The sequence below is a fragment of the Syngnathus scovelli genome, chromosome 17 (assembly GCF_024217435.2).
Source record: "Syngnathus scovelli strain Florida chromosome 17, RoL_Ssco_1.2, whole genome shotgun sequence".
In the NCBI taxonomy this organism is placed as follows: Eukaryota; Metazoa; Chordata; class Actinopteri; order Syngnathiformes; family Syngnathidae; genus Syngnathus; species Syngnathus scovelli.
In genome coordinates, this window is record NC_090863.1 from 5572669 (window position 1) to 5586767 (window position 14099).

The 14099-nt window shown below is 45.0% G+C and overlaps 3 protein-coding genes across 3 annotated transcripts in view; 2 read left to right on the top strand and 1 right to left on the bottom strand.

Annotated features, from left to right (window-relative positions):
- phlpp1 (PH domain and leucine rich repeat protein phosphatase 1) overlaps positions 1 to 2486 on the top strand; it is a 28649-nt gene extending 26163 nt beyond the window's left edge. The window contains exon 17 of the mRNA XM_049746967.2: positions 37 to 2486. Within this exon, the coding sequence (XP_049602924.1) occupies positions 37 to 1362 (1326 nt within the window). The 3' untranslated portion in view covers positions 1363 to 2486. The remainder of the gene's footprint in view (positions 1 to 36) is intronic.
- On the bottom strand, positions 1655 to 6569 carry mep1bb (meprin A subunit beta b). The gene is made up of 14 exons (XM_049746974.2): positions 6463 to 6569; positions 6376 to 6394; positions 6259 to 6309; positions 6148 to 6191; positions 5974 to 6052; positions 5621 to 5738; positions 5370 to 5548; positions 4797 to 5015; positions 4537 to 4689; positions 4233 to 4448; positions 3504 to 3971; positions 3260 to 3439; positions 3016 to 3160; positions 1655 to 2806 (listed from the first exon to the last, which is right to left on the bottom strand). The coding sequence occupies exons 1-14, from the start codon at positions 6538 to 6540 to the stop codon at positions 2590 to 2592; spliced, it is 2166 nt and encodes a 721-aa protein (XP_049602931.1). The 5' UTR covers positions 6541 to 6569; the 3' UTR covers positions 1655 to 2589.
- On the top strand, positions 3026 to 14061 carry LOC125984789 (opsin-5). Its single transcript, XM_049746996.1, has 8 exons — positions 3026 to 3168; positions 6472 to 6566; positions 8872 to 8985; positions 9591 to 9678; positions 10245 to 10407; positions 11336 to 11463; positions 12147 to 12481; positions 13166 to 14061. Exons 4-8 carry the CDS (start codon positions 9591 to 9593, stop codon positions 13724 to 13726), a joined length of 1275 nt encoding a protein of 424 aa, XP_049602953.1. The 5' UTR covers positions 3026 to 3168; positions 6472 to 6566; positions 8872 to 8985; the 3' UTR covers positions 13727 to 14061.
- The last annotated feature ends 38 nt before the right edge of the window (positions 14062 to 14099 follow it).

Here is a 14099-nt window from a genome sequence, read left to right on the forward strand (position 1 = left end):
CCACATTCTAAATGTATTTTGTAATTTCCCCCGCAGGACAACAAGGTCAACGGCGTGACAGACTCCACGCGCATCATGGGCTACTCCTTCCTCTATCCGTCTGTCATCCCGTCACCCTACGTGCAGACAGTCACACTCACCCCGCAGGACGAATTCTTCATCCTGGGCAGCCGAGGCTTGTGGGACGCCGTGTCCCCCGGCGAGGCGGTGGAGGCGGTGCGGAATGTGCCGGACGGCTTGGCCGCCGCCAAGAAGCTGTGCACGCTGGCGCAGGGCTACGGCTGCACGGACAGCCTCAGCGCCGTGGTGGTCCAGCTCAGCGTCAGCGAAGACTGCTGCTCCTGCTGCTGCTCGGACCCTCCCCGGCCACCTCCTAGTCCCGGTCTGGGCCCTTACCCGGCGTCGGCGTCCTCCGCGGGCATCAAGGAGCGCCCCTCGGACAGCTCCCTGCCCGTGCCGCCGTCATCCTGCAGCGAGATGAGCAGTGAGATCAGCACCAGCGAGATGAGCAGCGAGGTGGGCTCCACCGCCTCGTCCGACGAACCCCCGCAGAGTTCCCTGGTGCTGCTGCACGAGCCGGGCCACCACCCTCCCCTGCATCTGCACCACCAGGCCCAGCCCATGACGCCGCCGCAGCAGCAGCAACAACAGCTGCAGCAGCAGGCCCACGCCGCCATCCAGCCCTGCCAGTATCTGTTTAGCGGCCCCGAGCTACCCTTATCCCGCGGCTGCTGCGCACTTCACCCGGCCTGTTTGGCCAGCTCCTTCCAGCGCCAGCTGTCCAGCGCCACCTTCTCCAGCGCTCTCTCCGACAACGGGCTGGACAGCGAGGACGAGGAGCCCATCGCCGGCGTTTTCTCCAACGGAAGCCGGGTGGAAGTCGAAGCGGATGTTCACTGCCTCAAATCCGAGTCGTCCTCCTCGCCGCAAGCGTCTTCCTTTGGCCGCGAGCGCGGCCTGCTGTCTCTTCCGCCGCCGCCTCCTCCGCCGCCGTGCACCCCCGAGCCCCCTGATGAAGGGGCGGACATGAGCATAGCGGGCAATGAGAATGGGCCGGAGAAGGACGAGGCGTGGCAAAGTGGCGGCGACGGCGCCAAAACGACATCCGGAAAGTGGCGGGCCAACGGCTCTGTGGCTCGCCAGGAGAAGAGTCACAACCTCATCGAAGTGGCCGCCGACGCCCCTTCCAAGAAATCCGGCGGGTATTTCACCGCCCCGGCGCAACCCGACCCGGACGACCAGTTCATCATCCCCCCTGAGCTGGAGGAGGAGGTTAAAGAGATCATGAAACAACATCAGCAGAAGCAGCAGAAGCCGCCCGGGGCGGACCAGCCGGCGGACTACTTTGATACCCCGCTCTAGAACGCCAGCCTCATCTCAGCATGCACACCATTGACATCATCACCATGACGACACGCACCCCTGAGTACTCCAGACTCATTTTCCAAACTGCCTTTCTGTTCCTTTGCATTTTGTTTCCCAGCAGCTTCCTGATTGGAAACACACCCAGATGAGCCCTTTAATGAAACCGGCCCCTTTTGAACATCCTCTTTTGTTCATTCAAGCAATGGAACTTTTTTTTCCTCTCCCCTTTCCTTCCATAGCCCAGTAACCAATACTAGTCTCGTTTTAGACATGCTTTCGTGTTAATATGCATCCCACGCTTCAGTCGAAGTTGTTTGAACTCACCATATCGTTTGACTCGAAAGCAGCAGAAAACCTTTGTTAGAGCAACACACACATCATTTTTTTACTCTCAACTTTGTGGAATGGTACACCGGTAACACCACACGTTGTAGATAAGGGCACTTACGATACTGTATTTCTTCAGTAATTCCTGGCTCTCGCTCGGCCTATAAAGTTGCATAGACCTTTTCTTTGTATTTTTTTGGGTAGAAACTATGAATACTAACTCCTAGGAGTTGCATACTCTATATGGTGACTCAGTCACTTTTACTAATCTTCTCTGAGAGAAATGGTGATTTGTGGTTTTTTTCCAATGATTGTAAATAAGAGAAATGTTGTATACAGACGCTTCTAAAGGTTCAATGTCGGTGAAGGCCAGCAAATGCCCTCAATTCGTGTCGGAATTGAAGGCATTTGCTCGTCTGGAGGTTGACCATGGCTCCTTCCCCTCTTTTATAGAACGTTTCGACTTACTAAAACAGTTCAAGTTTGCAGTTCAAAATATGTCAAGCAACAACAGTACAACTCTTCTCCCCTCTTTGTTTGATTTTTAATGCTCTGTAGTCGACACTGTATCTAATGAACATTAATAGACTGATTTTTTTTTTTTTTTTTGTACACATACATGAAGATTGACATTCTATTTTCATAACACAATCCCCTTCCAGCAGTAATTGTTACCACCGGCATGTTCGTGTCGAGTTCAGTAATACAAACAAATATATATTCACGTGGAAAAGAGACAACGCAGATGTTCCCGTCTTTGTTATAATAAATTTTAAAATTTGTGAATATAAAAATCAAACGTCTGGGTGTTTTGTGTTTGGAATGCATTGTACATAACTGAAGTAAGTCGGTGTATTGACATGGAATGGCCAACGAGGGGCAATCTGATAAAACAGTTCATGCTATTATGCCCCTGTTCCCCATAACGAGGTTGTTTTCATAACGCTGCTTTTTGTACTTCTTCTTCAGGCAAACGGCGGTGGTCACGGTCACCACCAGCATGACGCCCAGCACGGACAGCGAGGAGGCCAATGCGAGGATGCTGTTGTCCGCCGTCGATCCTTTATGCTGGCAGCTGTCGCCGTAGAACCACCAGTCGGGCCCCACGGCACACCTGAGACCAGTGGAAAAGTGAGTGATCCAATCACATCGCAGCATGATAACGGTTCACCACCATTACTTCTTATCTCCTGTCGTTAAGATAGCATTTCCTGATTCCGAATTTATGGGCGTTTTTTTTCATTTAAACCTGCAGCTAAATGATGTCCTGTTGACGTTTATATGTCCGTATAGCAGCTAACGTAGTGTGTCGTGTGCCCTCACTTGCAAACAGGCTTTCCGTTTTCCTGCACGCACACGCCGCCATTCTGGCACTGTACGCAGACTCCCGGTGGGGATGGAGTGCTGGTGGCTTGTGGCTCGTTCGTGGTGCTGGGCAACGGTTGGCTTGTCGTCAGATGAGACACGTCTGAAGAGGTACGGCAAACCACAGCAATGTTCCATTTAATTCAAGTGAATTGAAAGACAATTGCGATAAGAAGGATTTGCAAACAATTTACAAAGTTACCCTCCATGCTGAGGAGAAAGATGGCGTCCCCTCCCTTGATGAAATCCCTGCTCTTGGCTCTCAGGTGGGTCAGGTACGCCGAGGTACCGCTGCCGGGCCCTCTGAAGTACTTAGAGCCGTCCGCGTCGGTCACCGCCACGCCCACCTTTCGAGGGTCGTCCCAGAAGAACTTGTTTGAGCCTGATGGCCGGGGTAGACGTTAAACACGAGTCAATCACGGGAAGCGCCGCTTTCACACGCCAACCTGAAGACATCTTGCTGGGATCGGTGGTGACACTGCGCTGGTTGGACATGCGCTTCTGGATGTGAGGGTGCTGGTCCATGAGCGTCATGGTCATTTGCTTCCACGGGCAAGGCCACGTTTGCCCTTTGTCCCCCTCGCGGGCGACCAGGTTCACGTAGGCCGCCATTTGCGCCGAGGAGGTGCTCTTCCCGCTGGGGTAAAGCTTCATTTGGAACCTGTAGCCCTCCTTGGAGGTGAAGGGTGGGCTATAGATGGCCTCGCCCGTCGGGGTGTTCTCCAACACGTGCCTGAAGTTCTTCACACGCCACGCAAACTCGGGACACACGGTCTCCGAAATGTTGATGTCGTCCAGAGACAATCCGCCTGAAGATGGTCCCCCACCTTCTTTGGTTCCCTGGAAGACCACGCGGAACTTCTTTGTGACTTTCAGGCTGACGTGGTGAAGCTGCCACAGGTCCTGAGGGGGTCCTGTTATGTCGCATGAGTTTGGTTATTGGTCAACCACCCAAGGGTAGAGAACCTTTTTCCGATTGGTGGCCATTACGGTAACATTGGTGGTTTCAAGGTTTTTGTCTCTTTGTGGCTTTGGCTAAATAAATGTGCTGATTTTTTTTTCTGGCTGATGAAATGATTTTCTACACTTGGCTGACAGGTCAGATTTGGGGCCCACCAACCACAGGTTAGGCACCCTTGACCCAGTTTGCACCAAAGCTAAAGAGTGACATTTACCATCAATAGTGGTGATCAAACGCAGTTTCCCAGCAGGGTTAGCTGTGTCGTACTCCCGCGCCAAGATCTTGAGCGAATCACTGGGGCTGCCGCTGTTATAGAAGAAGAACTGCAGACATTGAAAACCTCGCTTGGGGTACAGGATTCGGCTCTCGAGAAGGGCCGTGTCGCCGGTGTTGGCCTCGCTCGTGTTGAAGTGCATGAAATAGCCAGAACCTAAAGATTCGTCCATTGAAATCAAATTCTGGCCTGGGGTCACTTTTCAGGAGAAGAAAAATAGATTTTTCGACACGGCTCCTCTCACCGCTGCATTTGCCCATGTTGGAGTAATCCGTGTCAGGGCCTCCTGCCGCCTTGGATAACCTGTGCCAGTCCTGCTGGTCGCCGGCTCCCTGAATCATCCCGCAGATGTTTTCCCGTTCAAAGTCGCACGAATCCAGAAAGGTGGAGCCCCGAGCTGAAAGACAAAGTCACCTTTGAACGGCTGTAAAGTCATCTTCTGCTCTGGCCAGCGTCAACCGGCAGATTAACATCAAGCGTGACAATAAAAGCCATCGTCCTCACTGCAGTTGTAGAGGCGGGAGAGCTTGAGCAGGTCGTTGTCGCTGAACTCCATCCTCTGGCCGATGACGTCGGCGAAGGCGGGGATTTTGGTGACGATGGTGGGCTCCGAGCCGTTTCGAAAGGCCGTCTTGCTGTAGTGCATCATGGAACCGTAGTCGTAGGGGATGCCCAGTGAGCTGGAGGTGGTGTCGTTGTGAATCTTGAAGTTGTTCTCTCGACCTGGATGCCGCACAAAACAAGGCTGTGGATAGAAAAAGTCTACACACCCCTGTTCGAATGCCCTCTTTTGGGTGTGTCGACATATTTATACTCGTCATATTTATTGCTCGATAGGGCAATTAATCAAAGTTCTCTGCACTTTATTGGCTTTATTATTGACTTTATGGACAAACGGCAGTGCAGTTTTGCCATGCCGGGCGTTTCTTATCGCATATCAACAACAAGCACGCAAAGTAATTTATGACACCCCACAACCCAACAGGTCGTATAATTTGATGATGTCCGATATAAAACTCACCATTGTGTTTGTTTGCACTGCTGTTGTGAGAGCTGGTCCTAAAGTCTCGTGCTTACCCTCTGAGATGCGGTCCCACATGATTTCCACGTAGTCGTCCCGGTCCGCTCTGGACTGCTCGTGCCAGAAGCCCAACGCGTGCAAGAACTCATGTTCGATGGTGGCGATGCGGTCGCAGTTGTTCCCGATGGACAGCCGCTGCTTCCCGACGCGCTGGTTGCCCACCGAGGAGAAGCACCTCGAAGAAGGAAGGGGGGGAATCCATTCGTTATTTGAATCGCCATCTTCAAATGCGGCTCAAGCAACTTACCCGCTTCCTTTGAAGATGCCGATGTAGTTTGGTTCTCCGCTCCACGGTTTGAAGTCGATGCAGGTCTTCAGGCGGTATTGCTCAAAAGCCTTCAGGATCACACCTTTTGCATTGATTTCTGCACGGCAAAATCATCTCTATTGTTTCCACCACCTCATATCGGGCCATGAAATGATGTCACTTAATCATGTCATACTGAGAAGATGTGTTGGACGGGGTGCTTTCAAAAACATTTGATAGGATCCCAGTACAGTGTTAGCAACAGCTCACAGTATATTACAATGCACAATAATAATAATAATGATGATAATGATAATGATAATAAAGATGATGATAATAAGAATTGTACTCACCAAGGTCATCCCCCATGTGGTACGGGATAGTCGTGGGCCACCTGTACTGTTCACCTATTATGGAGTTCCGACTTTGTTTCTGTTGATTAAAAATGAGAAGCGTGCAAAAGCAAAATAAAATAGTCTTCCCCAAAATTAATACGAATAATAATATTCAATGAGGAACACACAAACCTCGCCAAGCACAATGTCGCCTTCTACCAGATTTAATCCTGCTTCTGTGAAGCCAAAGCACAATAATGAAATGCTTGAAATGTTTGAGGATTATTTTTCAAGCACACGTACCTTCATTGATGTCAAAAATGTCGAGATCTCGTCCACCATCGACATCAAAGTCTGCGATCAAATTCATCGTTAGTCTCGTGAGTAGAAAACTCACCGTGCCAACTGTCACTTACTTACCCGGTAATATTTCTGTGGGCTAAAGAAATAAAAAAAAATGTAATGACAAAATAATAAATACAGATCTTTTTTTTTCTGTTTTCTCACCATGCACAGTGCGGCGCCACGCAACAAAAGCGCGATGTGAAGCACCCATGATACGACAACACATGTTCCTCCCGCCATGTCCAGCAATAAATAATGATGCCGTGGTAAGTGAGAGCTCATTTCATGTGCAAAAGGTGCTTGCATGATGGCAGTTTCATAGCATGCACGTGATGCACAGGTGAATGATTGACAGCTTACCAAAAGGTCAAAATGATACAATCACTTTAAATGGCTTCCCGGGCTCTGCTATCTGCTTAAAAATTTGAACGTGTCCTGTTGAAGAGGTTTTTTTTTTTTTTTTAATCTTCAATTTTGTTGTGAATAATGGCAGCCTAGTTTGGCAGCCTAGAAAATATGTGCTGTAAATGGGGGCCAAAGCAGACGCCAACAAAGTCGGTCGTCAAAATCATACAAACCGAATGGTTATTTTAGATGTCGCTGATTACTTATTGATATTTTGGGGCACTATGCTTTATATCACTTAAAGGCAGAGATGTAGCTAATGGAGTGGGACTGATGAGGTTCCTTTACTTTTTGCAAAATGAGCAGCTGAATGAGACCTAAGAATAATATTTTTTTTTAAAAACTATAGATGTGACCTAAAATAAAATAATTGAAAATGTGAGGTAAAAAAAGCAAACGTCTAAAACTGAAAATGAATAAAAACACAGCTGGGAAATAATTTGTTTTATAATCACAGATACAACCCCAAAACATATCTCACCTAAAAAAAATCATAATTAAAAAGACTTATTTGAAAAAGAAAAAATAAATAAATAAAATTAGTGATGTGACCTAAAATGCTTCGTTCACGTCCTTTCACTGTGAGAGCAGTGAATCGATTCAAACTGGCTTGTTGTGGTCGTCTTTAGGCTTCTAAGAATCGATTGCCTTCTAAGACCTAAGACGGCTACATCAGTCGATTCGGTGTCCTGAGAGTGACCTAAAAAATCAGGAATTCGTGTCCAATACCTCTTCTATTTCTTTCTCCCCGATGTTCTTTATGTACTTAACTACAAATGCTATCTACAGAAGTGGCCTACTTTTTTTAATCGGCAATTGAGACGAAAAAAAAAGACATCTGATTTTCAAATGATTTTTTTACTTTTTAAAAATTCACAACTTAGACAAGATTGAATATAAAAAAATATACCATATATATATATATGTATTTGTTGATATTAAAAAACAAGGCTTAGATGCAACCTAATACATTTTAACAATAAGTTTGAAAAATCGTGTTCAAAAAGAAAAACGGACTAATATAGAATAGAACTAAGATCCAGCTGTGCCAAACAACTTCCCTGAATTTCATGACCCTTTACTAACAATGCCATGCACATCTTTGCAGCCTGCTTGACTCCTTGTCACGGGCAAATCAATGACGTCGTGCTGTCATTGTTCCCTCCATGCTGTGTTCCGATTTGCAAGGTTAGGGGCAAACATGGCAAAATGTTTGGCAAGGTTGCTCCCACTCAACAACAAAACACCCAGTTCTTATTGTGCTTGAGGCCATTTCATTGAGCATCTTCTGACATGTGGGGCAAAATGCCACATTGTAAATTAGCACCATCTTTCAAAGAGCCCTGGTTACTTCATCCGCATCTGCCTGTGGCGCTTTTTTGTCCTGCACGAGGCAAAGTGAGGCAGCGCGTTACTCACTAAATGGATAGCCCTGGCGGGAAAATCACTCAGGGCCACAGAAATAAAAAAGATGAGCCGTGGAAATCAACCAGCAGCCTGAAGTAATTGTGTTGCAACATTGTTGGAAAACAATCGACAAAATTAATTAAGGAGAAAATGGACTAACAAAAGCCTAGGCTAGGTGTCAGTGTTAGACTCACTGATTCTTAATGCAACATTTGTTATAGTTGATGGAAACTCAGTGGAAAAAGCAAATGGCCATAACATGTGGGGTCCCTCAAGGGTCATTCCTTGGACTCCTTTCGTTCAGTCTGTATTTTACCCTCAGGTCCAAATCTTCGAAATGCCGATATCGATGACAGATGACACGCATCAACATGTATCCCCAAATGTTCAATTCAGTTCAGTTAACGTGTTGTGTTATTGTCTAAAGCGAAACTGACTATAAAAAAAAAAAGAGGTTTGCTGTTAGCAAACTGTTGGAGTCAATGTCTCTATAATAATAATAATAATAATAACAATAAAAGCAAGACCAAATCCCACCAGAGTTGGGATTCACGTCTGGACAGTAGAATGGATGTTGCGGCTACTGGCGTCATCACGCTGGAGTCTGTGGGCGTCACACGGAGGGGGGGCTTCGTGGAGGGGTGCTGAGAAGCTCACCGGAGAGCAGAGCAGTCTCCATCACATTCTCTCTCTCTCTCTCTCTCTCAAGTGTGTGTCAGTAGGATCCGACGTTCAAATGCTGTCCTCTTTGCTTCTCAGTGCATCCGGGACACTCTTTTTTTGGAGCCGACACGTCACCCGCCCCTCCAGTGGCATTTTGTTTTCCCCCCGAATTGATTCAGGAACTTATCTGGGGCCAATTGAAGACGCAAGGTAAGAACGACTGCAGCGTTTTAATGTTGTTCCTAATCTTATCATTTGTCTTCATAGTGACATTATGACCTCCATGATATTTTGTTTTTGAATCTGTCAAATTATTGGACGGGTAGTTGAACTGTGTGGCACACTTTGGTAATGTAATTTAAGATATTTTGAGATTTTTTTTTCCAATGAAAGAAAGAAAAACAAATCTTATGTATTTTTATTAATTCATTATATACATTTAAATTTTCTAATAAACCTACAAATTGTCAAACCCTTATCTCCTCTTCTATAACGTCACCTTGGCGACCACGACAGTCCATTTTAAGCTCATCTTTCATTGAATTTGATATTGGTGAGTTTCAAAATTGAGGTTGTCTTAAATCTAAACTCCACAGTATAATTACAGAATTAAAAAACATTATTAATGGTTAAAGGCCCGGCACATCATTTTTTATGCAGCCTCATGAAGAGTAGCGCCTTCATTCTGTATTTCTCAGTTTCTGAGTATCTGAGAAAATCCAACACTTAATTGACCGTTTACACTTGACTTCACCGAAGCGCAATTTTAAAAAGGGCGACAAAAAAATATCAGCCAGTGATGCACTTGTGTTCAGATGGGATGGCTGAATGACGACACCGCCTTCCAGTCCAACATTCCCGTGCCTCTGGACATCACTGTGGCTGTGGTGTATTCTCTCTTTGGTGAGTAAAACAAAAAATAATTTTCAGCCTGATACCTCTGTAAATTGCTCAGCTACTTAGTAGTGTGGATCGTGGCGCCGCTTGCGTTTCATTTTCTGTATACGCATGTTTAGTATGTATGAGGTACACGCAAATAGTCGTTTTTCCCCCAAGCAAGGATAAATATGCAATTTGTGTGTTGCACAGAATAATCCAAAGCATGCAAAGGGAAAAACACACACACACATTCATGTTTACATGTTTGATGGGGACATGATTGTCCAATATTTACTTTCAGCGAACCTCCCTTTGGGATCCACAATATGGAAGATTTAATCCTCATTAATTTTATTTGTTTATGCACAATATAGCGGGGTTCACGTATAAACAAGTCTTCTTAATTATTACAATCTTTAATGAGAAACTATGAGAGTGCTTTGGTTTTGATTAGCAACAGCGTTCAAATGAGCTCAAAATTGAAACGTGTCTGACTTTTAATCTTTGGCAATAAAAAGTCTACTTTTATTGCTAAAGATTAAAAGTCAGTCTAGTCTTTCTGCTGTGGTTGACACACTTTTTTGGCGCAGGAATATGCTCGGTGTTTGGCAACAGCACTCTGCTGTATGTGTCCTACAAGAAAAAACACGTCCTGAAGCCGGCCGAGTTCTTCATCATCAACTTAGCTGTCAGCGACCTGGGCCTGACTCTCTCTCTCTACCCGATGGCCGTAACATCCAGTTTCTACCACAGGTAACACGGCCAATCGTGTTCATTTTTATTTATATATATATTTATTTTATATTTTATATTATTTTATATTTATATATATTTATTTATTATTTATATTATATATATATATATATTATATATTATATATCTCCTCTTATTTATTTATTTATTGTTGTGTTATTTATTCATTATTTATTCAGCACGCTTTTGTTATACTTGTTGCTTGTTTGTCTGTTGTGAGCCATGTCTTGTCACCGTGGGATAGGGGGGAACGAAATTTCGGTTTCTTTGTGTGTCTTTGGCATGTGGAGAAATTGACAATAAAGCTGACTTTGACTTTGAAAAAAAAAAAAAAATATATATATATATATATATATATATATATATATATATATATATATATATATATATATATATATATATAGATATCTTTATATATAATATATATATATATATATATATATAATTTTTTTTTCAAGGTGCTCTTCCCATGTATATTTTCATAAAGACGAGCAATAAATGAATCAGTATTTCAAATTGATTATACATCAATGTTTTGGACTAATAGTAATTCTTGGACTTATACTGTAAATAAGATCTTTCACTTTTATTCTCAGACTTCCTTTTATACTTTTTTTAAAAAATGTTGTATGTTTGCACTAGGAAGGGAGCAGCTCTCCAAATTCCGTTGTACAACTAAGTTGTAAAATGACAATAAAGGGCATTCTATTCTTCTTCTATTCTTCTATTCTAACCGTGTACTGTGAATTTGAGTTGTTCAGCACTATTTTTTATCCAATGACATCAATTGTTGGGCACCTTTGATTTGTTTCCACCGTAACAGTAGTGCGTGGCGTGCCAATGCACGTTTCCTTTTTACATTCAGCCACATCCTACGTCATTGATCCTTGTGCTTTTCTCCCTGCCTTCCTTTTGCCCTCCCACACAGGTGGCTGTACGGGAATACGGCGTGCTCCATCTACGCCTTCTGCGGCATGCTGTTTGGCATCTGCAGTCTGAGCACTCTCACCCTGCTCAGCGTAGTGTGCTTTATCAAAGTGTGCTTTCCACTGTACGGTAAGTCTTCCACCAAAAGATGCACGGCGGCATCCCTAAATGGCCCATTGTTGATTTTCCCGCTAATCCCTCCACCGAGAGCCGCGCGCTAAAACCTTCTTTGATGACCTGTCCGTGAATATCGCTTGTGATGTTGCTTAATGCGCTGCAATGGAGTCCCCTGCTTGACCTCCACAATGTTTTACTCCCGACTGGCGGCACAGAAGGCTTTGATCAAGCCAACTGTTCAACTGTGCTTGCTTTCCATTGTGTGATTTAATGACTTTCATTAAAACAGCACCACCAAGTGGATGGTGGTGCAATTAAGAATGTATAGAAACACCCGGAGCAATTTTCTACATCACTTAACCTCTTCAGGGTTTTAGGGAGCTGTCGCTTGCTCGACAGACAACACGGATGCTACTCAACCTGCTCGCAAAGTTTACCAGATGTCAAGCTGGTCAAGTGGTATCGGTGTTGCGGTATTGTGGCATTTGTATGAGTATGGCAATAGAGCCACAATGTCGCCACTGCATCCGCTGTATTTTAATGAAGTAAAAAGGCTCCAGTAATTAATTGAATTGTCTCATTAGATCCTGAAATAATTGAATCACTTTTTCAATTATTCCCTATAAAAGGTCAAAGCGCCTTCTTTCTTTGAAACGAGCACATTGCTGGAATCTAAAAGAATGTTATGTCCACAGGAAACCGATTCAATTGCCTTCACGGCCGTCTCCTCGTCACCTGCGCTTGGCTCTACGCGTTGTTGTTCGCTTGCTGCCCACTGGGCCACTGGGGCGAGTACGGGCCGGAGCCCTACGGCACCGCCTGTTGCATCGACTGGCGTCTGTCCAATCAGCTGCCGACGGCGCGCTCCTACACCGTGGTGCTCTTCTTCTTCTGCTACATCCTTCCGTGCGTTGTCATGCTGGCGTCCTACGCGGGCATCCTCGCCACCGTGCATGCGTCGCACAAGACCATGAAGCAGCACGCCTCCAGACACATGCACATGAGTAGCATCCAGATTATTATTATCAAGGTAAACAAAAAGTGTTTTAGTAGAATTGAATGAAAGAACATATATGATATGAAACTTCAAGGCAGGAATCATCTGTGGAAGAAAACTGTCACGTCATTTCAATAGTGTAGCTATTCAACTCCTGACCAGGAGGACTTGTCCCCCCTTAAGTATCGGTGACTGGTATCGGCAGAATTAAAATTAGATTGAACATTTTAGGAAATGTGAAGTGTGCAAGTTGCAGCTCCAAAATCTTAAATTAGTGGCAAGTGTGCTCCTTCTACTAATTTAAAAAAAAAATTAGTCTGGTATTTTATTTTTCAAGTTGATTGACATTACCATAGAAATTTAAGACAATTGTATAAACAATGGATTTCTTTTGCAGGAATATGTAAATCGCAAATGTAAATGTGTGTGTGGGAGGGGGCGCAGTAAAATCTCACCCAAGGCGCCACATTGGAGAGTGCTTTCATAAGAAAGAATTGACTCCGGATGCGCTTTAATGGATGAGAAGCCAGTGCCACCTCCACCGATAAACTCATCAGCAGACATCCACAATGATTAAGTAACCAATAACGTATCCTGAAATTTCCCCAAATTGAATCCATAGATCATCAAAGATACCCAACGTGTCATATTTGTGTGTCCCTCACAGCACTTCTTAAAATGCTATTCACATATGTGTTGTGTGCTCTTTGCCCTCAGTTAAGCGTGGCGGTCTGCGTTGGGTTCTTTGTGGCGTGGAGCCCGTACGCTCTGGTGTCCATGTGGGCTTCCTTCGGTGACATCGACGACATCCCGCCTCTGGCCTTCGCCATGCCGGCTATGTTCGCCAAGTCCTCCACCATCTACAACCCCATCATCTACCTCACACTCAGGCCTAACTTTCGTAAGGTATTCTTCAGGAACCTCGGTGTTCTCAAGAGCTCCACGGGAAAATGCTGCTGCCAGCCAAGAGTCAAGGTGAGACTTCAGTTAGTCCAAAGAAGGACTGAGCAGTTCCCGTTACCCAACTCGCCTGTGGTCGTGCTGAAATGTCACAAGGATAATGTTGAACGCTGCTCCGGGCGATGTCCTCCAATGGACTCTGGCGCTAATCCCGCTCCCTATGCAAAATTATTCAAGGAGCGAGTCGGTCCAAGCGTGAGCCGCACCAGATCCCTGCTGTGCCCGACGTGCTCAAAACGAACTCCAGACAGTCTTAACATTAACTTGGAGATGGTTCCAGGCCAAGCAAAAGTGGCTTGGCCTTCATTTACCCAATAATTTAATACGCAATACACAAAATATTGTTCAGGAATGTTAAATTAAGAGCCACAGCATATTAACCTTGGTGTCATTACATATTAATGAGTACAGGGTGTCCCCAGATCCAAAGTGGCACTAAAAAGAAAAAATAGCACTTCTATTTGTGTCCCCCCCCCAACAATATTGAGATGTTTTTACTGCATGTGCCCACTTTGCCCTTTTTATGCAAACAGTCGAGCAGTCATATTAAACCATTCACAGCAGATACAAAGTATTCCACTCAAATGCTGATAAATATTATCTATAGTTTGCTGCTGTGGGTTAATTAACACAATAAACAGCATTGCCAAGAATGGGATTGTTCTTGAAACTCACGCAGGGCTTCTTTTTA